The sequence below is a fragment of the Halichoerus grypus genome, chromosome 14 (genome assembly GCF_964656455.1).
Source record: "Halichoerus grypus chromosome 14, mHalGry1.hap1.1, whole genome shotgun sequence".
Classification (NCBI taxonomy): domain Eukaryota; kingdom Metazoa; phylum Chordata; class Mammalia; order Carnivora; family Phocidae; genus Halichoerus; species Halichoerus grypus.
The window spans coordinates 61,165,200-61,188,709 of NC_135725.1; the positions used below are offsets into that span (position 1 = coordinate 61,165,200).

Here is a 23,510-nt window from a genome sequence, read left to right on the forward strand (position 1 = left end):
TTCAGATGCCTCCTCTTCCAGGAAGTCTTCTCAGATTTCCCCCTGCTCTGATCACCTTGTGCTGCCTGGCAGGACTGCAACCTCATCCCACTCCTCCCCACTTGAGTCTCACCCTCCTTTGTATTGATTTCTAAACCCTTCTGGCCTCCGTGTGCATGTGGGAAATGACAGAGGGCGCAGTTCTCTGAGTCAGTGAAATACTGGGATGTGTATCCAGTGGGAGACACAAGTTCTGAGGGAGTTAGAAGGATCAGGCCAGCAGGAGGCAATAAGGACTAGTTAAAAATTGTGAGTCAGGTGTCCAGGTGGGGCTGTGACCAGAACCCAGGTGTGAGGGGGGAAGGAGCATTGGGCTGAAGTAGCTGAGATGGGCAAGAAAAGGGCAAGATGTGTCAGGGGTGCTGGAGACATATTGGTGGGCCCTGCTCCCACCCACAGCAGTGTTCCAAGGACAGAGAGACCACGAAACCACGAAGACTGTCTTTAAAAACATTTATTTTCAGATGCAGGGGTCATGTGACATCATCACATTTATGACAATAGGGCAGAAAACACAGGCTCTGGGGCACCATGTTTCTGAAGGGCAAAAACCAGAGCACAGTGCTCTCAGCCCCTGGAGGGGTCTGGGGCTCCCCTGGTTGAAAAGTCATGAGGTTGGAACAATTCTGTTTTTCTGCCTTTTTGGTTTTGGTGAAAATTTTGGAGAGCATTCATGATTATTATTATTTTGCACATCCTTACCCTGCGAACCCAGCCTCCCGTGGTTTCGATGTTCAGCTCTGGCACCCAAGCGCTCCATCTGCCCTGCTCTCTGCGTCTAGACCCAGCTCTCCAACTGTGACTGGGCACATGTGAGGTGGGTCAAGTGATTTTCGCTGAATGTGCCTATCAGCAGATGCAGGATTGTTCTAGTACCTTCTCCAAGGCCGTAACATCCCTGCTTCTCCTGACAGTTTCACTAAGTGCCTTACCAAGCAAGTCTTCTCCTAACTATTCACACCCCAGAAGACTTAGCTGCAGACCCTGGATACAGAAACCCCCGTGGTAGGGCAGGGGGCAGAGTGGGGAGGGCGTCGGGGGTGCTGAGAAGGGGGGGTGTGAGCGGGTCCCCTGCAGCCCCAACCTCCAACAGACAAGCACAGTTTCCAGTCAACCAGTTTCAGCTCTGATCTTATTCAAAGAAAGGGGACCCGATGTTTTAGTTTGCAAACCACCCATCTAGTTTCGTTCCCTTATTCAGATGAGGAAAACTGTGGTCCAGAAGGTGAAGGGGACTTGCTCGGAGTCAGGCAGCAAGCCAGGGATGAATTCCCAAATGGACCTCATGTTTCCAGATTCCCAGGCCATGCTCCTGCCATGTAGTACATGAGGGTGATACCACCGCACTATTTCAGATATGTAATGGCCAGGCTCAAAGGCAGAAAATTTAATTCCAAAAAGGATTCCAGAATGTCATGCTCAGTGGGAGTGGCCTGGGAGTGTGCTGTAGAAGCTGAGCGGGACCTTGGTAAGATCCCCAGGGCCTCTGGAACAGGCAGGACCTTCCTTTCCACAGCTAGGAGATTACCCGAGCAGCAGCGTGGGAAGGGTGCCAACCAGGGCCAGGTGCCCTGAGTTCCCGTCCTTCTCAGCGCCTCCCTCTCAGAGCCTGGTTTCTTCCTCTGCAAAGGGGGAGGGACATCTATGCTCGCCCTGCCTGCCGTCCTGGAGTTGGGAGTGACCACAGATGGAAAAGCGCTTCATGAACTTGAAGGACAAGACACAAATGAGATTCCAATTCTGACTTAAAAACAAATTTGAATCACCTAGGGGGGTCTATTTTTTCACCAAATATTAAGTACTCTTCTTGAAAGAAAGAAAGAAAGAGAGAGAGACAGAGAGAAAGAAAAGAAAGAAAGAGAAAGAGAGAAAGAAAGAAAGAGAAAAAGAGAGAGAGAGAAAGAGAAAAAGAAAGAAAGAAAAAGAAAAAAGAAAAGAAAGCCTTATTCCTGGGTAAGGTCAAAACCTCTCCAAGTAAAAGGTATTCTACTACACTCTAATCCCACAGCCCAGAGAAAGAAGCCTCTGACCCCCTTTCCTCAGTTTGATGCCCAGAAGCCAGGGGTCCACTGCCCACCTGGTTAGAGAACACTGAGCTTGCTGACAAGTGGACATCTTGGTCCCCAAACACCCAGCCAAGGACTCCATCTCTTTAAGGTGGGAAAATGGCAGGGAAGGAAGAGCTATGGCCAGCTCCACAGCCTAGCATGAAGCCACGGCAACTGTTTTGGAGGGAACTTAAAAGGGATGCTAAGACTATACCTCCCCTATTTTTCCCACAGGGCCATCTTACTCTAGGATGGCAGGGCTCAACAGGACACGGGTAACCTCTAGTCCAAACGCTGCATTCCCAGGTGAGGAGACAAAGGCCCAGAGAGGGGACACACAGCAAGTCAGCAGGCAGAGGACGGCGTGGCCCTACCCCCTCCTCCTACAACACACACTGATCAGTCACAGAGAAACGAGGTAAAGACTCACGGCTGACACAGGCCTTCTTGTTCCAGCCCTTTAGAATTACAAACATACCATCAGGTGACCTTTCCTGGGAGAGGTTAGGTTAAAAAAGAATTCTCACAGAGCAATTCCTTTCAAAAGTATAAAAAAGCCACATGCAGTCTGGTTTCCCAATGCTTGCCCTGCTAAAAACTACATCTGCATAGGAATCTAGTTTGCATCTAATTTGAAAAACATACAAAAGGGGTCATCTACAAACACAGTTTCTCCAACTCTTCACAAGGAAAACGATGCGTGACTTGATTCTTCCAACATCCTGTCATCAACGTTTCTAAGACCCTAGAAGGAAAGAGAGAAAAGGATGAGAGGAAAGAAGCCTGCTCTGTCACAATCAACTATGTGGTAAATGGAAGGTGGGGGAAATGATCCTTAACCCTAAATCTTCCTGGCCAGGGGTAGTGCTGGTGAGGAGCAGAGGGGCCCTGGGGTGTCCACGAAGTTCATGTGGGACCGCTGGGTGCACATTTCACGGAGGCAGCATCCAGCTTAATACAAGGAAGAACTTTCAACTACTGGAAAACCCAAAGATGGATGTCTGGTGGTAGTGAGCTCCACAACACTGGAGGTAAGCAAGCAAGAGCTGGCCAGTACTGCATGTTGTAGGGGGAACTGAAGACCTATGTGGCAATGGTCTTAAAATTTCATGATTCTTTGTGGCTCTCTTTTGAAAACTCCTCTATAACAGACTACATTCATAGCCTGGTATCATTGTGTGTGTGTGTTTTTAAATTATATATATACTTAAAAAATGTATACATATTTAAAACATGAAATATGTATACAGACACACATACATAGGTACATACATATATACGCACACAAGTGTGCAGAACAAAAGTCCTGGTACATGATATAACAACTATAAAAAGCAAAGAGTATCAGGAGGGCAACTTAAAGAACCATCTCCTACCTCCACTCCTACTTGAGGATTTCCCACCTATTTCCATGCCTGCGTCCAGGAGCTCTAACTACTTCATCCACCATGCCACTTCCTCAGCGACATCTCCCTTGCTTTCCCCACTTCTAAGCCACTTCTCTCGCCTCAAACTCGCACACGCCCCTCGCTTCCTTAACACTGCACTTCTTGTATTTTTTTTTTTTTTTAAGATTTATTTATTTTTGCGAGAGAGAAAACGTGTGTGAGCACGAGCGGGGGTGGGGGGCAGAGGGAGAAGCAGACTCCCCGCTGAGCAGGAAGCCTGATATGTGACTTGATCCCACGACCTTGGGATCGTGACCTGAGCTGAAATCAAGAGTTGGCCACCTAACCAGCTGAGCCACCCAGGCGCCCCTGGAGCAGAATCTTTAAATGAGACTGTGTACCTGGCTCAGTGTCTCGCTCATCCCCTCCACCACAAGAATGGACCTTCTGCACACTGGGATTGCTCCTCCAGCTGGGTCCCAGTGTGACAGGACACATGGAGCAGACACACAGCCAGCCGACCGGCCACGTGACAAGGAATGTGAGCAAGACAAATGTTGGTGGCTGTGCACCAGCCAGCTCCAGGGGTTGTGACGCAGCCCAAGCTGGCTAATTAAGGGGCTCGTTTCCTAGGTTCATGGCCGACCTGTGGGCAGGGGACAGATGCAACCCCAGCTCTCACCCGGGTAGGGGGGGCTATAAGAGCCGAGGGGCCAGGGGAGATGCAGATTCTCCCGGACACGCTGCTAAGCACGTGCGGTGCTGAGGACAGGGAGGCGAGGCCTGGAGACAGCAGAGCTGCCAACGAGGACAAACCTGGGGACAGCAAATGGAGCTCAGACTGTCTCCTTCTCACACGGGTGCTGTCACAGTGACGTCTGCTCTCTCTCTGCCCTCTAGGGCTTGAAGGAAATATTCTGTTCAGCTTCAGAAACAGAAAGAGACAACTGGTCTTTCCTACCTATGGACACCCACAACGTTCCCAGCTCCTGTGTTTGCACGCCAGGTGGGAGGCCCGGAGTGGTATGAGTGTTGAACATACTAGAGATTCCACCTGCTAAGTGTAGTACGTTCCTAACTCCTGTTTGGTATTCCTCTGGTTTTGATTGATGTATTTTTCTTCTTTGTTACTATACATCTTATAAGCCACCTCAATCTCTTGTGACACAGGTGTATAAATATATAATATGTACCTGACTCCATCACATGTGGTCGTCTGGAGCTGGGAGGTGGGGGGCTGTGTATTTACTCAGATCTAGAACCGTCACCGTGCCGTGGGACTGAGCCTCCCCAACTGCGTTGGTTGAATGACACAGGTACACTCCCTCATCTTCCTTTCTCAGAGGCTTGATCTAGAAGTAAAAATAGGCAAGTTTATGGCAAGGCAAAATCACTTCCTTATTTAGTTCCTAAGATACGTCTGAACACTTATTTTTCAAAATAAGATAGGGCTCACTATTTCTCTTCTTGCCTTGGTTGCCAAGAAAGAGTTAAATTTTCTTCTCTGTACCCTCTCTACGGTGGATCTCATTTTAATGTTTCCTTTGCATCCCTACCTTTCACTGTGAGCTACCTGGTCCTTTTATTGACGGTGACAGGTACACCTCACAAGGAAAATACTGCAAGTTAAACGAGCAAAAATCGACTGACCAAGGAATGGCCCACAAGTGCTCCCAATGGAGACAGCCTTACAAAATAACACCAGAGAGAACATTTCCCCCTACGCCTTCTTGTAATCAAGAGGGGAAGGTGCTTGATTTGGAAAAAGCCACACGGACCCGGCTGCATTCCAAGGCTCCGAGCTGGGCGGAGAAGTCACCAACCCTGGCATAGACGGGAGTGAAGTGAGGCGGACACCGACCGGCCGTCCTCGAGCAGCCTGTCCTCATGGCCCTGCAGAGCGCAACCACACCCACACCAGCTCCCTCCTCTCCTCGGCATGATGACCTCTGTCCACCGTGCAGCCTGGGCAGGGGGTATGCACACGATCGTGTGGAACTCACGCCGACTGCGGGCCACGGGGAGCGCCGTTACCCTGATATTACAGGAGACTGGCAGTGAGTCACAGACTGTTGGGTGACAGGGCCCTCGGACCATGTGCAGTCCAAGGCCCTCCTCCTCCGACTGGGGACACTGAAGCTCAAGAGGCAGAGTGACTAGCCCAACGTGGACCCCCGTCCCTCCCTCCCTCTTTCAAACACATGGCATTCCCGTGACTTAGTTAAGCTGCTGCAAGTGGCACAGCAGAGCCCCGAGGGGGGACACCAGTGTGCTGTCTTCCCTCTTTCTCAGCCCCGTGGTCTTGGGGGCGAGCGTAGTGGTCTCCTAGGGCTGCTATAACTCATTACCACTTCATGGCTTAAAACAACACACATTTATTATATTTGGTGCCTTTTTAAAAAAAAACTTATCAAATATTTTATTTTTAAGCAATCTCTATGCCCAACGTGAGGCTCAAACTCACAACCTCGAGAACAAGAGTCACACGCTCTACCGACTGAGCCAGCCAGGCACCCCTATATTTAGTTCTCGAGGTCAGAAGTCCCAGTGGGAATCAGGGGGCTAAAATGAAGCTATCAGCCCGGCTGCCTTCTTCCTAGGGGCCCCAGGGGAAAATCCATTTCTTGCCTTTCCCATTCTAGAGGCTGCCTGCATTCTTGGGCTCGCGGTCCTCTTCCTCCATCTTCAAAGCCGGAGATGGTGGCTCGTGTCTTTCCCATGCGGCCATCTCTCTGGCTCCTTCCCTCCTGCCTCCCTCTTCAGCATTTATGACTTTTTTTTTGAGAAATTTTTTTTATTATGTTAATCACCATACATTACATCATTAGTTTTTTATGTAGTGTTCCATGATTCATTGTTTGTGCATAACACCCAGTGCTCTATGCAGAACGTGCCCTCCTTAATACCCATCACCAGGCTAACCCATCCTCCCACCCCCCTCCCCTCCAGAACCCTCAGTTTGTTTTTCAGAGTCCATCGTCTCTCATGGTTTGTCTCCCCCTCCGACTCCCCCCCCATTCTTCCCCTCCTGCTATCCTCTTTTTTTTTTCTTAACATACACTGCATTATTTGTTTCAGAGGTACATTTCTGTGATTCAACAGTCTTGCACAATTCACAGCGCTCACCATAGCACATACCCTCCCCAATGTCTATCACCCAGCCACCCCATCCCTCCCTCTTCAGCATTTAAAGGGCTCTTGTGATTATACTGGGCCCACCCAGATAATCCAAGATAAGTTCCTTATTAAAGTCAGCTGATGAGCACCCTTAGCTCCATCTGCAACCTTAATCCCCTCTTGCATATAACATATCCACAGATTCCAGGGATTAGGACATGGACATCTTTCTGGGGCCATAATTCTGACCACCACTAAGGATCACTTATGCTCTCGGGGGTTAAACTTCCCTCACAGTTAGTGTAGGGTCCAACCAAAAAGAGATAAGAACAGCTTTGAAATGTGTAATGTGCTATAGAAATATAAAGGGTGCTTTGTAACGGCCAGTCAATAACAGCCACTAATCCTAAACAAATGAGATACCCACCAAAACCCAGGCTGTGGCCTCGTGGTCAGAAGGGCCCCCTTGCACCTGGACAGCGATATTGACGTGGTCCCCAGGCAGGTCCTCCAGCACCTGGGTACCCTCAGGAGACTGTGTGACCTACAGAGGACAGAACAACCAGGAGTGGTTTAGAAAAAGCATCTCTGGGTAAGAACCACACCACAGACATCCTTGCTGTCTTCATCTTCCTACTGACTCAAAGGCCAAGCCCTGGCACCTCTTATTCCTATTAAAACGTCAGTGGCTTCATAAACCTAAATGTCCGTGCAGACAGCACCCCCTGCTGGACAGTAATGATGTAGACACCACCACCATCTCAGAGGCGGTTCAGAGTTTCCCCGCCCTTCTGGGGGCTGCGGACATAGGTGGACAACATATGCTGTGATCCACGCCAGTCTCTCAAAAATTGATCTGCAGGAAGATCTAATTTTGGAATCGGATTTGGATAGTCTTTCTAAAACCCAGATCCCGTGAAGTAGGCTCTAACTTCGTTCCAGTGGATCCAGGCTAGATAAATAGATGAACTTTCTGGACAGCTAAGTGGCTGAGGGAGCAAATGGCACAAAGAAGGATGGCGACTCCCCTGCTCTGGGCAGAGCTTTGGGGTAAAAGTTTTGAGGCATAAACCTGAAGGAAGAAGAGTGACTTGTAAGATCTCTTTTTAAAACCCTCTGCGCCACATATAACACACACATAAACACACAAGAAACACCTCTCTCTCTCACACGTGCACGCACCCACGCACGCACACGGAATTCTTGGACGTAAATACCTTCCTCCACGTGACGACAGGGGTGGGCACAGCCCTCACCTCACAGGACAGGTTCACCTGGGCCCCGGGGACGTTGTGAACACTCCGGGGTGGCGTGACGACCAGAGGAGCTGGAGGAGGAAGACAGGGGGTCACAACCTTTACCCTGCCAGGTCCCAAGCACCCCACGTCTAAAATCCCCGGCCTGCAGAGAGCCTGCGGGCACGGTCCCCCGTGAGGGGGGCCGCAGCAGAGGAAAGCTCTCCACGCACAAAGAGCACACGCGGAGGCGGCGAATCATGTTTCCCTCAGACCCGGAGGGATGCCTCCATGCTTCCTCATCCATCGCCTTTGTTCTACGAACAGGAAAGCTGCGATCTGGAGGGGCAAGGCGGCTTCCCGAACCACCCGCCACGTCTGTGGCAGAGCCTGGGTCTCGTCACACTCCCGCCCAGGACCCCGGGGGCCATCTGCTTGCAGCTCAGCTCCTCGAGACACGGAGTGGCTCAGGAGGGGCTGGTGTCACCTCACCAACGCCAAGTCTTCGAACAGATGGGCTTTCCTCCTCGCACGCGGGGCGGTTCAAAGAACAGGCCCCGCAGAACAGCTGCCGGCACACCGCCCAGACGCCCCCCTCCGCGGCCGGGCCAGACGCTCGTTTGCATATCACAGACCTGCAGGCTCCGAGCGGCCTCCCCTCCACCGCCCCCCCGCAAGCCAGCACTGGGTCCGAGGACACCGGAGAGAGGGGTCGCTCCCGGGATGGCCGTCCCCAAGCAGGGCGGCTGGAGGCTGCCAGCACATTACAGAAAGGCGAGGGAGGGTGTGGGCTGGCTGGGACGGCGACCTTGCAGGCATCTGAGTTAGAAGTGCTTAGCTGACACCCCACACCGCCCTCCTCCCGGTGCCCCCCACTTGCTCTGCTCACGCTGGCGCTCCAAGAATCAAGTCCGGCCACCTCGGCGTTCAGGCCCTCCACCTGGTCCCTCAGTGGACCTGCCTGCACCGCATGGAAGGCACCCCCCCCAACCCCACAGGGGATGCTCCCCCTCCTGCAGGACCTGGAGGGTTAGGGTATGTGTCCTAGTCCAGGACCAGGGCGTCTGCGCCCGTGTGAGCTGCTGGAGGACAGCTTGCTGGCAGCCCAGGTGTGCCCGCCAGCCTCCGCTGGACCAGACAGCAGCAGGGCCCATCCCTGCATCTAGTCCAGCAGTGTCTTGGACAAGATGCAGTGGGGAGGCCTCGGGGCGGGGGGGTCCTCCCTGCTTGGGTTTGCTCATCTGTAAGATGGGGATAATACCCCCTGCTTGCTGGGCTGTTGAGCTGATCTTACCATGTGATGAGTATGAGCGCAATGGTTTAAGTTAACAGGACATGTAAGTGGGCCCCAGAAGCATGTCTGCTAAACAGATGACTAGATGAAGAAACACATGGCAAATAAGGAGCAAACACATTCCTTCTCCAGCCATCAAACTGCAGGGTCTACACTCTTGGGACTTTGCCGTGTGACTCATGGATGGCCCTGGAGAGGGAAGGGGCCTTTGCCTGCCTGGGTCCAGCTGCAATAAAAAAAGAGAGCAAAGGGAGGGAGGGAGAAGGCTGCAGGAGGAGGGATAGGGACAGGAGTGAAAGGGCACAGAAATAAGACTGGTCTGGCCCCTCCAGACAGACCTTGTCAAGCTGGTGCCAAAAAAGATCTCTGGAAAATTGTCTTAGAACCAGAGTCTCAAACCGGAGGGGACCAACTCCCCAAGATCCTGTGCCTGACCATCTGATGTGTTCAGCTAGCATCCACTTGCATGCCTCCACTGACAGAGAGCTTACTACCTACAGAGCCAGGTCTTTCCATCCTAGGAGAGCTCTGCTAGTAAGGAAGCTTGTCTTCCTTCATCTGGAGCTAAAACCTACCTTCCTGTAACCCCCACATGTTGATCCCAGGGCCACCTCACTGGAGCCCTGCAGCCCCCTGGGTGCCCCATTGGCCTCCACTGAATACAGACACTATGCTCCCTACCCCCAGGCTGCTCTCTTCCCCCTCAGCCTGATGAGCCCACTCCTTCAGTTGTGCCCATTTGATTGCCCCCCAAGCACATGGCTCCACATACCCACAACACTGAGTGTAGCCAAAGCCCTCTACTGAACCAAGGTCCTAAGGCTTCTAACATTGCCCAAAGCATCCCCGCCACCTGCAAACTGCCACAAAGAACCACAACACCCCTGCTCTCCAGCAGGGGCCCCATCTGCAACATGACAAAGAGTCTAATTTATCCACACCCTCCCGCCAACATCCACTCCCCCGGAGCCCAACAGTCCTCAAATGGCTCGCTGGGGGAACAATCAGAACCATATCTTATTCCAAAGCCCTCAATGGATTCCAGAGGGACACTCGATCAACATGTTTTACTTTCATTCATGTAAAGTCATAAATTTTAAATGAGATTTCATCAATCCCTTTCAGGCCTAAATGAATAAACCAGTAAATCACATTTCAACATTCTCCCTCCTAGAATTTCCCTCTCCCTCTTTTAAAGACTGTCTTGGAAATGCTGTCTTTGCTACTGTGGATTTTCTTGTGGCAGAAAATATTACTTCTTTGACAAAAGAGCCCCCAGCTTTCAATGACAAAATAACATTCAGATTTTTATTTATTTTAAAATTGACATACAGCACATTTACTCCTTGTGGAGTGCAGCTCTTGAGTTTTGACAAATGCCTACGGTCATGTAACCACCGCCACAACCAAGATCTAGAAGAGTCCAGTTCATCTCAAAAAATTTCTTCATGCTTCTCTTTGTCATAGTAATCTGGTTTTAATGTTAACATATCCACTTTTAAATTTAAAATATTTTTATCCATAATAGCTCTTCATAATCAGCCATCATCATCATCACGGTAATAATGGTAATAAATGCCACCACCTAATTCTGAGAGCTCGCTGTGTGCTAGGCACTCTAGTCTGCTCACAGGGATTAACCCATTCCATCTTTCCAGCAATTTCACCAGCGGTGCAGCTAGTCAGGGTTACTCGGGTTTAGATGGTTGGGCAAGGCTTTGAGCCCAGGCTCTGGCTCTGAGCTTTGTTTGTCCCAAAGAGTCTTGCTTTCTACTTAGATGACAATTCCATGTACACTGCTCCTTTCGTCCTTATACCTACCCTGCTAAGCAGGTGCTTTTATCCCCATTTTACAGACGAGAAAACCAAGGCTCGGAAAGGTGAAGTGCCTGGAGGAGCAGGGACTCAAACCCAGGGACCCTGATTCCATCAACACTTCACTGAGTTTTAAAGTGAAATATTTGTTGTCTGTATGGATTCCATTCCAGAACAAGAAAGAGTTCTTTAGGGACTGTGTTGGGGAGCCCCAAGACAATCCCCAGGTTCAGTGATTTGCTAGGAGGACTCACAGGCCTCAGCAGTTTGACTCACAGCTGTGATTTATTACAGTGACAGGAGACAAAGCAAACAGCAAAGGGAAAAGCGGCTCATGGGGTAAAGACAGGGAAAACCAGGCGCGAACTTCCCCGCGCCTCTCCCAGCGGATCACATGGGACACCCTGAATCCCCCAGCAGTGTCTGGTGACAACACGTGTGAGACGCCATCCGAGGGAGGCTCACTGGAGACTTTGAGCCCGGGATTTTTGTTGGGGGCAGGTCACCAGGGCCCCCTCTGCTCAGCACGTACCAAAATTCCAGGGTCCCGGAAGGAAAGCAGGCGTGCAGCATAAACCGTGGTGTTGGCCCAAACAGCTCAGGCCAAGAGTCACTCTTATCACTGAGGGGATGGTGGGAACTGTCCCCAAATCCCCAGACACCAGCCAAGGGTCAATCTGGCCAGCAGGCCCTTCTAAGGACAGAGTCTCAGGCCTGCTCTGTTTACTCTTCTACACAGGAAAAAACCCTCCAAACATCACCCCCCAAGGAGCAGTTCTCCTGAAGACACTATTAAATGGGTGATACATTGTTTATACTTGCAGGACATTCCCAATCCTGCTGTCCCCAAGGGCTCATTTGAATGTGGTGCTGGGGTACTCAACGTCATGACTACCACGGGCAGGACGGACCCAGGTTCAAATCCTGTCTCTGCCACACCAATGCTGTGACGCGGTCTCAGTTTCTTCTTCTTTAAAATGGGCTTTTTCCTCACCCCTCCCCTCTCCATAGGCTATTGGGAGGAAGAGCTACAAGACCCCTTGCAACACTCACACGTGTTGTCACCAGGCACTGCTGGGGGACTCAGGGTGTCCCGTGTGATCCGCTGGGAGAGGCGCGGGGAAGTTCGCGCCTGGTTTTCCCTGTCTTTACCCCATGAGCCGCTTTTCCCTTTGCTGTTTGCTTTGTCTCCTGTCACTGTAATAAATCACAGCTGTGAGTCAAACGGCTCTTCCACAGTTTTACAGTTTGCAAGGGGTTTACAGACCCTTGCAAACTGTAAAACAGAGCAAGACCCCTTGCAAACTGTAAAAAATCACAGCTGAGTCAAACTCTCTCTCCCACAGAGAGACCCGAGGACCTGGCAGGCTGTGCTACCCCACGGGGAATCTCCTGGAAGTGCCTGGCCTCCTCCAGAGCCACGCCCGCAGCCCTCATTCTGGCGAGCCCGGGGCACAGCCTCTCGCCTCACTACTGCCCGAACTGCCACACTTTCTTTTCTACCTGCGTGTGACAAGAGCAACGTGGATTTCAAGAGGGAGGATGGTGCCTGGTGGGCCCAGTCTGTGGTCTCTCTAGCTCTGCCTTGCTAAATACTTTGTTTCCTTCTGTCCATGCCAGCAACAGCTCGAGAAAAGCTGGGAGGGCACCGATCCACCCAGCAGGTAACAGAACGGTCACCCACGTGTGCACCCACAGAGGTAGCGCTGGGGTCCCGGTGCCAACCACGGGAGCCTGGGCAAGCCGTTAACCATTTCCTCCTGGTCTGCAAATGAAGACAGTGACTGCTGAGGATGAATGTGACTGAATTACTGACCGTGCGGGTCTGTACGAGTGGGAGGGGCCGACAGCATTATTATAGTGTGCGGTGATCTGTCCCCAACGCCCCCCCATACACACACCATCAACTAGATATGTCCTTGACGCCCAGAATGAAAGATCTTCCCAAATGCCTCTGAGGTTTCTTTCAAGTTAATGGTACCCAGGAAAGAAAGAATATCAAAAGTCATCCCCCAGGACCCCATCTGCTTGTACAAAGAAGTGCACAACCAAAGAGTTTAATCACCAACGCATTGAGCAGCCCTGATAATTTATGCTAATAGTCATGTTCCGATGTGGAAGGAGAAACAGCTTAATCCGGCTCCCTGCAGCCCGTGCCTCACAGCCCCTCCCTCGGCATGAAAGGCTTTTGAGCACGAGGCCCCCCCCTTCTTTGTCCTTCTCACAAAGTGGCGCTCGCAGCCTCTCCTGGTTACCTGGTAACACGCGCCTCGCACAGACTGCGGTGGAGCTGGAATGTCAACGGAGGGAGGTGAATTTTCTAAGATTCAGGATCTCAAGAGCTCACTGAAGCTTTGGGGGGGCCCGGGACCCTGTTCCTACCTAATCTAGCATTCAAAACACGCTCTCAACCTGCTGCCTGCAGGATCCCAGCCCCCTCCCCACGTTAGCCACCGGTCGGGGGCACGCACGGAACAACACAGCCTCTTAAAATAATGACAGCAGCAACAAGAACGCCATGCCACCTTACAGCAAAGAAAAGAAACCAATAACTTAGTACCGAGCGAAGCTGCATCCCTCAGCCTGGCGCTCGAGGCTGGCCCCGGCCCTGCCCCAAGCCGCTCTGGGCCTCGCCCCCTTCCCCAACCATCCCCCTGGGGAGCTGCCCAGCAGCCCAGGGTCACACCCACCACAGGATCTCCCCTACCTGCTCTTACCTCCCCATCCCCCTTTCTCCCCAAGAATTTTCTACAAGTCCTTAAAGGTTCCGCTCAGATATTTTCCCTTCTGTGAAGCCATCCCCGTTCCTCTCAGGAGCCGTCCCCCAGTGCCAAGCAGGGGGGCCAGCAACAAGCCTTGGGGGGAAAACAGGAAGGTGGATCCGGACGGAGAAACCCTCAGGATTCAAGGGTGGCCAGTTTGCAGCCTCTTCCTAATCAGGTGGCCATCGGGCTAGAGGTGCATGGCTCCGTCTAAAAAGGGCCAGGCAAACCCAGGCTGGGGCCCCACCTCAGCTAGGAGCTAGGCACGCAGCTCCAGGGAATTCCCTTCTGTGTGCCTCAGTTTTCCCTTCTGTTAAATGGGAGTGAGATCTGGCCAGGGTAGTTGTGAAAATTGAGTAAGAAGATGGGATGCAAGGGCGATTTCCAACAGTAAAGAATGATTCATACGTGGAAACAGGGCGAGTCTTCATTCAATGTGTTAATCAAAGGATTGCCCTCATTATTAGGCGTTTGGGGGGAATTTCAGAGCATAGGAAAAGGTCAGAATTTAAGCCCGAAAATGGTTTCAGAGAACACTTCCCACCCTGTGTGGAACCTGATATTTACGGAGGTCTCATTCAGTCTAAGTCAGGTGCTCGCTTACTGAAGGGTAGGTGAGAGCTGGCGAGGGGTGATTTTATTAACAATATTGAAGCAGAACAGCTGCTGCTAGGACTCAGCCGTTTCCCTCCCACCAGGGTCCCTGGGGGCATTGTTAAAAAGTACCCCTGCTTCATCCTCTGAATAAAGGATGGCTTTGGGGCAGCACAGAATGAGGTGCCACCTGGGCTAGGAAAGATGCCCCTGTCCACACCTCCGTGCTTCACCAGGACACCAGCGCAGGGGCCACCCAAACATTTCAGGACACAAAGACAGGGGACCACAGTGCCCGGGGCTGCTGCAGATGACACAATTGTGGGTGGGGAAGGAGAGCTGAATCGTAGGGAAGCCTGCTGCCTGTCACTAACGGGATCATTAAAAGCAGTTTCTGACTTTCCTTCCTTTTGGCCCCTTGAACATCTTTACTCGCGGGGCCTGTGCCTGGGGTGGGCCTCAGAGCCCATAGATCAGAGTGGAGGGGCTGTCATGTTTACTTGTCATTTGGTAATTTTCAGTGAATTAGGGGTATGGGGTTGCCATCTGCCATCTGGCCGCACTCTGGTAACCATGGCAACCACCACCTGCCTGACTTAACACTCTCAAGTCCTGTCCTGAAAGAGCACTACAGAGGGCGTCGGGGTCCTGGGTGCTGGTCAGGCTTTACTGATCACCCTGCCTGTGTCCCCTGCCCCCCTGGGTCTCAGTCTCCTCTGCACAATGGCAGATTTAGTCCATGTGTCTTCAAGGTGGCTCGGTCTTAGGAACAGAATATCACTCCAGGGAGAAATCATCTGAGACTATCCACACCGGTTAGATTCTGGGGACTTGGTCAGCATTTCTTGGCGTCTCCAGCGTGTGGAGTGTAAGTGTGACTTGTCTGGAGACAAAGAGAACTGCCTGTGAATTAACTGCTAAAGAAAGCAGATTATAAAAAGGAGTGATAGGAACCAGAAGGAAGGAGGCAGGACTGTTGAAATGCCACAGGGCAGAAACAAAAGTTCAAAATGGAAGGGACCTCAACTGTGGCTCCACAGGGCTGACGGGGCCCAGAGAAGGGCAGGGACCTGCCCAAGATCACTCAGGGGACCAGTAGCAGCTTGGGAAGCACCCACCAGCTCTTTCCTCCATTGGAAGCCCCAGCCAGGAATAGCCAATGGTGACCTTCCCGTGCTCTGGGGCTGCTTCAGCCCCCTCAATGGGCAGCACATTGGTTTCGTGTTGCCCAGGACAGGAGCCTTCCTGCCCCATCCCCAACAACCCGCTGGGTCTGCTGCACATACGTGGAATGCTTGGGGGGAAATAATATGAGAAATTACCCAAGGCCTGGAAAAGGTTGTCTCCCACCCCAAGGCTTCCCTGTTGGAGCTAAATTCATTACACCGATGTAGGCATTTAGGTCTAGACTTGGGTCTCCAGGCCTAGGCCAGAACCCCAAGCCAGGCTCCTTGGAACTTGCCGGCCACAAGCTCACTCACCCTCAACTCTCCACTGCTCCCTCCAGGCAGTGTGGATGGGGGCAGCTCTCCAAAACCTAATGGGCCATCAGGGTGCTCCACTGGCCATCCCCTACCAATGTTTTTGGTCTGTTTTTGTTTGAGTTTTAAAAATTACACAAAGAGGTGGGCAAACATGGCATCCAAACATGACGTTCCTGGGATGTTAATGAACCTTAAGTTTCTAGGTACCGAGCAATGAATATATTTCCGTTCCTTTACCTGCTGAATCATATGAGGCTTAGACCCGCAAAACCCAGGTCTGGCCCTGATGGCACCATCATCTTTACAGAACTTAGGTCCTCAAATGTCTTACCTGTCCTGGGTGGGAGATCCCTCTCCTGGGTGGGAATCCCAGCAGGTTCCCAACCCTGGGGTTCTCGCCCAGTGATTCCTGAGTCCCTGTCTGGAGCTCCTCTTCCTCCAGCATCTTCACCTTCCCTCCCTCTCCATTCAAAAACCCCACCTGGCCTGGCCCGCTGCTGGTCCCAGGGGACTTACACTCAGTAGGACCCCCCCCCCCCCCACTCCCAACTCCCAGTCTGGTGGAGGCCTACATGGCAGGCCTGCACGTAACTGAAGGCCTTTTGGTAGTTAAGTACCAAAAGAGACAGTAGGTTCACCAAAATTCTGACCAGCTCAAGGGCTTGTATCTCCATGAGCTTGGTAAGGAAGGGTGGAGGATGTGGATTTCTGTCCCAGTCTCCTTGAGTACCTGGCCAGGTAAGAAAAACTGCTTCCGACGGGAAAACTGAGGCTGTCGATCACGGTGCATGCAGGGATCCTCTGCCCCACATTCCAGAGGGCTGGGGTCCCTCTTTCTCCTCCTGCCCCAGCACCGCGGGGCAGAAGCCGGACTCACCAAATTCGCAGGGGCCATCGCGCGCCTTGTGCAGGTGGCCAGGGTGCGGGCGGGGCGCGTGCCGGGCGTGCAGGCGCAGCGCGCAGATGCTGGGGTAGGAGCGGCCGTCGGAGCCGCAGACGGCGCCGCGCTGCGCGCACACACAGAGCCCGGTGCCCTCGGGCGCCGCCCCCGCGGCGCGGCTGGCGCATACCAGGCCGGGGCCACAGCGCGCGCCCGCCCGCCCCCCGCAGCTCGCGCCCTCGGCGCCCAGGCAGCGCACGCAGCAGCCGCACTCGTCGCGCGCCGCGATCCCGGGCGCGGGGCAGGGCGCGGGCGCCGGGCAGCGCTCTGGCCGGCACGGACCGCACTCGGGGCGCCGGCCGCCGGTGGCGCGGAGCCCGAGGCCTGGGGCCAGCGGCGGCGGCAGCAGGAGCAGCAGCAGCGGGAAGAGCGAGGGTGAGCGTGGCATGGTCTGCTTCGGGACGGCAGCGGCGCCTCTGCTTCGCGCTGCGCTTCGCGCGCGCCGCGCCGCCACCCCGCCCGCCTCTCGGCCGCTGATTGGCCGGGCCTCCGCCGCGGGGCGCCGCAGCCGGCTGCCGGGGTCCGGGACCTGTGCGGCGGGGTGGGCTCCCGGCCGCCCCGGTTCCGAGCTGGAGGGATGTCCCGAGACCTGCTCTCCTAGACCCAGTGGGCTCTTGGGGAAACAGACCCACTCGGGGCGGGAACTTGCCCGAGGTCGCTGTGGTAGCGCCGTGACGGGCTGTACGGTGTTCAGATCCAAGGCTAGCTCCAAATATTATGTGCCTTGATCCTCCCAGAAGGATGCGCTTCGTAATTTTATTTTGCGTTTAGTAGTTTTCAAAGTTTTATTTTAAAAAGAGAATATATGGTTTAAAATTTCAGAGGTTACAAATGGATGTAATGATGAAAAGAGTTTCCGTTCCACCCTGTGACCCAGTGTCCCAACCCAGCCTCAAGAGGCCGCTCATTATCAGTCTTGTGTCTTTGCAGAAATTTTGTATGTCCATTAAAGCATGTATGATTGTATAGCTCCTCCCTTTAAACACACACAGACACACACACACACACACACACACACACGGTGGCGTGCCCTGCACATTACTCGGCACTTGGTTTTTCCATTTATGGTATTTCCCATAGTTTCCCTACCTCTTATCATTTCTGAAATCGGACTTGTACAAACAATGGAGCATTGTTTAATTGTTTTTCTCCCCTGAATGCTACTGAAGCCATGGTTTATTTCTCAGTCAAAACGGACTTTGGTTGTGATGAGATCTGGCGATCTATTTTGGATTGGCCTCAGACTTTTAAACTTTGCACAGCGTTTAATTGCACAAAAACTGCAATCATTTAGCCAGTTGTTTTGAGTCCTTTTGTTAGTACAAGTAGCGCTGTGATGAATGTCCTGACGCACATCTGCGGTTAGTGGGGAGTGGGTGTTGGAAAGACATGGTAGCATGCAGTCAGTTATTTATGCATGTGGCCCCTGCCAGCAGTCAGGCTCTGTGTATCCTATCCCTGGCCCAGCCCTGGCAGGGGACCCACACAGGAACCTCCAGGGGTTCCTGATTGCTGGAGTTGGATGTGTGGCCAAGTGAAGGCATGGGATGGAGGGAGGGACTTGCTGACCCAGCTGTACGGATGGCTTTTCCTGGTCACTCCTTAACTCTCATTTGCCCTGGGGAGTTTTCTTCCTTTTCTGATTCCTTAGAGATGGAGAAGCTTCTTGGATTGGTGTCCATTTCCTTTAACGGAAGTAGCCCAATGAACTCTGGTTCCCAGAGTGCCAGTTAACACTGTGGGCAACATCTGTCAGCCCCTTAAGATTATAGGGGGGAAAAAAAAAGATGAGTTCTCCTGGCAGGGAAGGGGGATGAGGCACCTCTGTTGTCTGATAGGTAGTGAGTTCCCATGATGTTCTACTTCCCCTGCTCACTGCTGGCACACACGGGAGGCTAGCTTATACAGCACTTAGGGTGGGCGCATGCACTCAGCAGCTGTTGAAGTGGGTATGAATGTCCCAGTCTGAGGAGGTAAGGTGAGGAGAGGTTTCTCCATAAACGCGCCATAGTCTTGAATCTCAAGCTTAACAGTCAGGCCATTCATAGAAGGCCCTAATCCAGGCTGAGAGAAAACAAAATCCCTGACTCCAGGTCTCTGGTGGAACGTTCCAGAGCAGAGAGAGGGGTGGGTTTTCATGCATGAGGGGTGGTAGTTATGGAGGGACAGATTTCAATTAAATACTGCATAAGAGGGAACACTGCAAGATACGGAGCTCTGTAAAGATGGAAATTTAGATGCTGAGCAGCCAAGATATGATAGAAGGTTTACCCTCTTGCTGTAAACAACTATAAAACCCACACAAATTAATACAACAACCGTGTGTAGGTACTGGACTTGGAATGGGGATATTTGGGTGGACTCAGGTGAAGCAGATGAAGTTGAGAATCTTGAGCCTCTGAGTTATTCTGAGCTTCCCCCACCCCCAGTGGAAGCAGTTTACAGATTATGTCTGAGAGGATCCACTTTCCCTTGTTTAAGGACCCTGCTAAGGGCTGTTCCCTTGCAAGGCATACCTTTTCTCTTCAAGACCCACCCCACCTGCCTCTTGTCGCCACTGGACTCACAACCGGCCTTAGAGTTCCATATACTTGAGCAGGGCAAGTACAAAGTCTAATCTGAGAAAATATAGCTTCTATACCACGAGAATGTCAAGATTTTGCTAAATTACATTGCAGCAACTTGGGGATTACGTGCAAGAATGGATTCTGAGGATGGAAGACCAAAGAGAACAGAATATAACTTTTTATTGAGTTGATATGAGTGTACTTACCTGAGATTCCGTGTGTTGGTTTTCAATGTGTTGGTTTGTGTAGCTGGAAGTGCCTGCACTTTACTTAGCTGTTTAGGTGAAACTGAGGCTTAATGATTATCCGCATTTAGTTAATTTGAGATGCCAGTACTCCCTAGTGTGTTGCAAAGGAAGAAATAAAAAAGCTTAGGAGTAGGGGCGCTTGGGTGGCTCAGTCGGTTAAGTGTCTGCGTTCGGCTCAGGTCATGATCCCAAGGTCCTGGGATCGAGCCCCACATCGGGCTCCCTGCTCAACGGGGAGCCTGCTTTTCCCTCTCCCTCTGCCTGCTGCTCCCCCTGCTTGTGCTCTCTCTCTCTCTCTCTGCCAAATAAATAAATAAAATCTAAAAAAAAAGGCTTAGGGGAGATGTTGAAATAGATTTATTATGGACAGCCTGCACAACCAACCACCCACTACATTCCCCACGGGGGTCCAGAGGCCATCTCCTTCCCTGTGACATTGGGAAATTCATTAGCGAGGGGAGCACTGCTATCCCTGAAAAGCTCTGTGGGTGCTCTCCCGTGTTGGCCACATACGATGATGAGAGCTGCCCCCATTGAAAGGAGCGCCCTGAGTCCTCTGGGGATGGTGAGATTGCAGAAGACCAGAGGCCAGGTGGTAGCACTTAACTGCCAAAGACAGCAGGGTGTAGTTACCATGATAGACAGTAGGATGGAGTGGACCTCCTAGTTTTGACTCACAGGGGTCTTTGGCATTGTCTGGTTGTCCTAATGTCCCTAGGAATGAAATAGTGAGCATCCTACTAAAATGTTACTTGCTGTGTACAATGGAGAAAAACTCCAGGTCTGGTGTCCAAAAGTTGATTTGAATCACCAGGTTCTCTTATCCAATTTTCAGACTTAATTAGGAGAGGCCAGGTCCCCTTAAAGAAGGATGTTAAACAGATTCTATAAATCCTCCTCTAAGGCCTTCCCAGAAGGACCTCTGACCCTTTACTAGAATGGCTCACTGTAGCCCACAGTTAAAGGGGGGCTTGCAGCGCTCAGGGCCCACGATCAGATCACAGCGAACCATGGGACCCCTGGGTGGTGCCGTCAGTTAAGCATCTGACTCTTGATTTCAGCTCAGGTCATGATCTTGGGGTTGTGAGATCGAGTCCCGTGTCAGGCTCTGCATTTAGCAGGGAGTCAGCTTGGGATTCTCTCTGTCCCTCTCCCTCTGCCCTTCCCCCTGCTCTCTCTCTCTGTCAAATAAATAAATAAATAAATCTTTATCAAAAAATTCACAGTGAATATACACATTTGGCAACTGGCAGAATCCCAACATCAGTTCGGTGACACATGGAGGAAGGGCTATTGTAAGAGGCAGGGTCACGTGGAAGCCCCTGGAACTTTCCTTTTTTACCAGGAGAGTTATCAGCTGCCATCAGTTTCCTCATAAATAATTGAAAGAGAAGTCACTTTGCCATGGAGACGATTCATTTTCTTAGAAGGCAGCCTAGCCTAGTCTCACTTGAGGAAAGCATTTGCCTCCCTTTAACATGCCCTTGGCTCTACTCCTTTCCAAGTAACAGTGTGTCATTATTGTGCCAAGGAGTAGTTGGTCTCTTCCTGAGCTGGTGTCAACATAAACGTGTACAGCTGACCCTCAAACAACACAGATTTCAGCTGTGCAGATCCACCTATATGCAGATTTCTTTTTTTTTTAAGATTTTATTTATTTATTCATGAGAGAGAGAGAGAGGCAGAGGGAGAAGCAAGCTCCGAAGGAGCAGGGACCCCGATGTGGGGCTCGATCCCAGGACCCCGAGATCATGACCTGAGCCGAAGGCAGATGCTTAACCGACTGAGCCACCCAAGCGCCCTGCAGATTTCTTTTATAGTACAGTCCCATAAATGTGTTTTCCTTGTGATTTTTCTTAATAACATTTTTTTTCTCTAGCTTACTTTATTGTAAGAATTCAGTATTCAATACATAGGACATATAAAATATGTATGGTCAACTGCATTATCGGTAAGGCTTCTGATCAACAGTATACTATTAGCAGTTACGTTTCGGGGAGTCAAAAGTTATGTGCAGATTTTCAGCGATGCAGATGGTCAGTGCTACCCCCTTCCACATTGTTCAAGGGTCCACTGTAGTTGTTTTTTTTCTTATTCTCAGGTGTCTCTCTGTTGGAGGGGAGATGGTTCTCTGTTCATCTTGCTCCATCACGTCCCTAATTTGTAGATTCATTGATTCATTCTTCATTCAGCAAAGCTCTCGGAGGGCCTGGTACTGCTTACCAGGCCTGTGCAGGGCACCAGGGGGTTAGATGAGTAAGCCGGGCGCTGTGTGCACAAGAGGGTGGCCTCAGGAAGGCAGATTGAAGCAATTTCAGTGCAATAAACGTGACTACAGAAAAGTGCTGGGGGAAAAGAGTCCACCTTCTGAAAAAAGTGCTCTCTAAACTGATCCTTGAGGAGTCAGTAGGTGCTTGGAAACATGGAATCCAGGCCTGAGCCCCATCGCTCGGGTCTGTGTTGCTGTCTGACAGACTGACACCTTAAAGGTGGGGAGGAAAGGGATAGTACATACGCACCGGGGAGCCAGAGGATAAGTCTTTGAGGAAAGTCCCTGGTTCTGTTTTTCCCTTCAGCATCTTTCCCAGCGCTTCCACCAAATGCAAGGTTTGTGTGGCGGCCACCTGTGCACACTGCCACCTTGTGGACAATGTAGGGATTACAGATCTAGAAATGACCTTGTTCCTCATTCATTAGTTCAATCATTCCTGATAATTCGAATGATCCAACGCGCTGGCACAAAGCACTCTCGGTTAGGAGACGAGAACAGAAATGGGTACAGATAATCACTGTGTGCTCAGAGGTATGAGTCTGTCTGAAGCAATGGGGTTCTTGAAGGAAATCAGGGAAGGCTTCACAGAGGTGACATCCAAGTGGGGTCAGGTAAGGAGAAAGGGTCTTTAGAGACCACCTCCAACATCCTCACTTTACAGAGGGTGAGAATGGGAAGAATGGGAAGAAACTTGCTCAAAGTTGCAGAGCCCTGTAGGGCAGAGCTGAGGGAAGGACCCAGGCCTCTGGGTGTCCCAGCACAGAACTCCTTTTCCAGTACGTGGTTGGCCTTTGGTTTAAATGGGTCCCCCTCCTGGTGCTCCAGAAATGGCCTTTGCAGGGTCAGATCTGCTGCTCCGGTCTGTCCCTGCGCAACCCCAACCCAGCAATTTGTCCCAGTCTGCCTTCTGGTGTGGTAATCTCATTCTCTGCATTCCATCTGTGAGCAATTGCAAAGCACCAAAACCCTCCCCAGGGAGGACACTGTGCCTAAGCCAGGAGCTTAGCCCAACATGGGATGAGGGCCCAAGGTGTGTCCCTAGAGTACCTATCCTCGGGGACTGGCATACTTCTTGGCATACAGGTACTTTGGAAATATTTGTGACAAGAACGAATGGGTGAGGGCAGGGGAAGTGGATGGCGCCTGAGAGGTGAGTCCAGATCTCCTGCTGACTTACCCAGAGTTGTGTCTAGTCTGGGAAGATAAACGGGGACAGGGCCCCATTGAGTTTGTCTTCATTCTGCCAGCAGGGGGAGCCAGGCTTGTTTGTGATAGAGAAGGGGCAGGATTGGAATATAGGTTCGTTTCATTCTTTTTTGAAGTGAGAAAAATTGTCTCTAGTTAAGGGGCATACCTGCTCCAGAAAGCTGTCATTGCTACCTAGTAAAGAAATTGCACTAGATCATCTGGATATCTGGGTTCTTTTGTTTCTAAATTTAATAATTAAGCCAGCCATATGTCTTTGGAATAAACAGAGGCTGTCCTGTGATAAGCTCCCAATGCTCAAGAAGGAAGCAGGGTCTTTGTGATGCACTGCTGAATTCCCTTCTGGCCTGTCACCAAACTCTGAACCCTGCTAAATACCCACCTGCAAGACAGTAAGCCTGCCTAGCCTGGGTTCTGGTGTAGTTATTCATCTCTTTCCTCACTCTCTCATTGCACAGCTCCTGGAAAGAGGTCTCTAGCGGAGTGCTATAGGGCTCTATT

The 23,510-nt window shown here is 51.5% G+C and overlaps 2 protein-coding genes and 1 non-coding gene across 4 annotated transcripts in view; 1 reads left to right on the plus strand and 2 right to left on the minus strand.

The window, feature by feature from the left end:
* Positions 1 to 475: 475 nt before the first annotated feature.
* On the minus strand, positions 476 to 17,174 carry IGFBPL1 (insulin like growth factor binding protein like 1). Its single transcript, XM_036100538.2, has 5 exons — positions 16,654 to 17,174; positions 7,810 to 7,919; positions 7,020 to 7,136; positions 4,669 to 4,827; positions 476 to 2,832 (listed from the first exon to the last, which is right to left on the minus strand). Exons 1-4 carry the CDS (start codon positions 17,102 to 17,104, stop codon positions 4,678 to 4,680), a joined length of 828 nt encoding a protein of 275 aa, XP_035956431.2. The 5' UTR covers positions 17,105 to 17,174; the 3' UTR covers positions 476 to 2,832; positions 4,669 to 4,677.
* On the minus strand, positions 5,915 to 5,987 carry TRNAK-CUU (transfer RNA lysine (anticodon CUU)). The gene has a single exon. It is a non-coding gene; the product is annotated as a tRNA-Lys (tRNA).
* Positions 16,996 to 23,510, plus strand: part of LOC118541076 (stimulated by retinoic acid gene 6 protein-like) — a 58,844-nt gene continuing 52,329 nt past the window's right edge. For both annotated transcript variants that reach the window (XM_078061490.1, XM_036100530.2), the window contains exon 1: positions 16,996 to 17,091. The gene's annotated coding sequence lies outside the window, so the exon portion shown is untranslated. The remainder of the gene's footprint in view (positions 17,092 to 23,510) is intronic.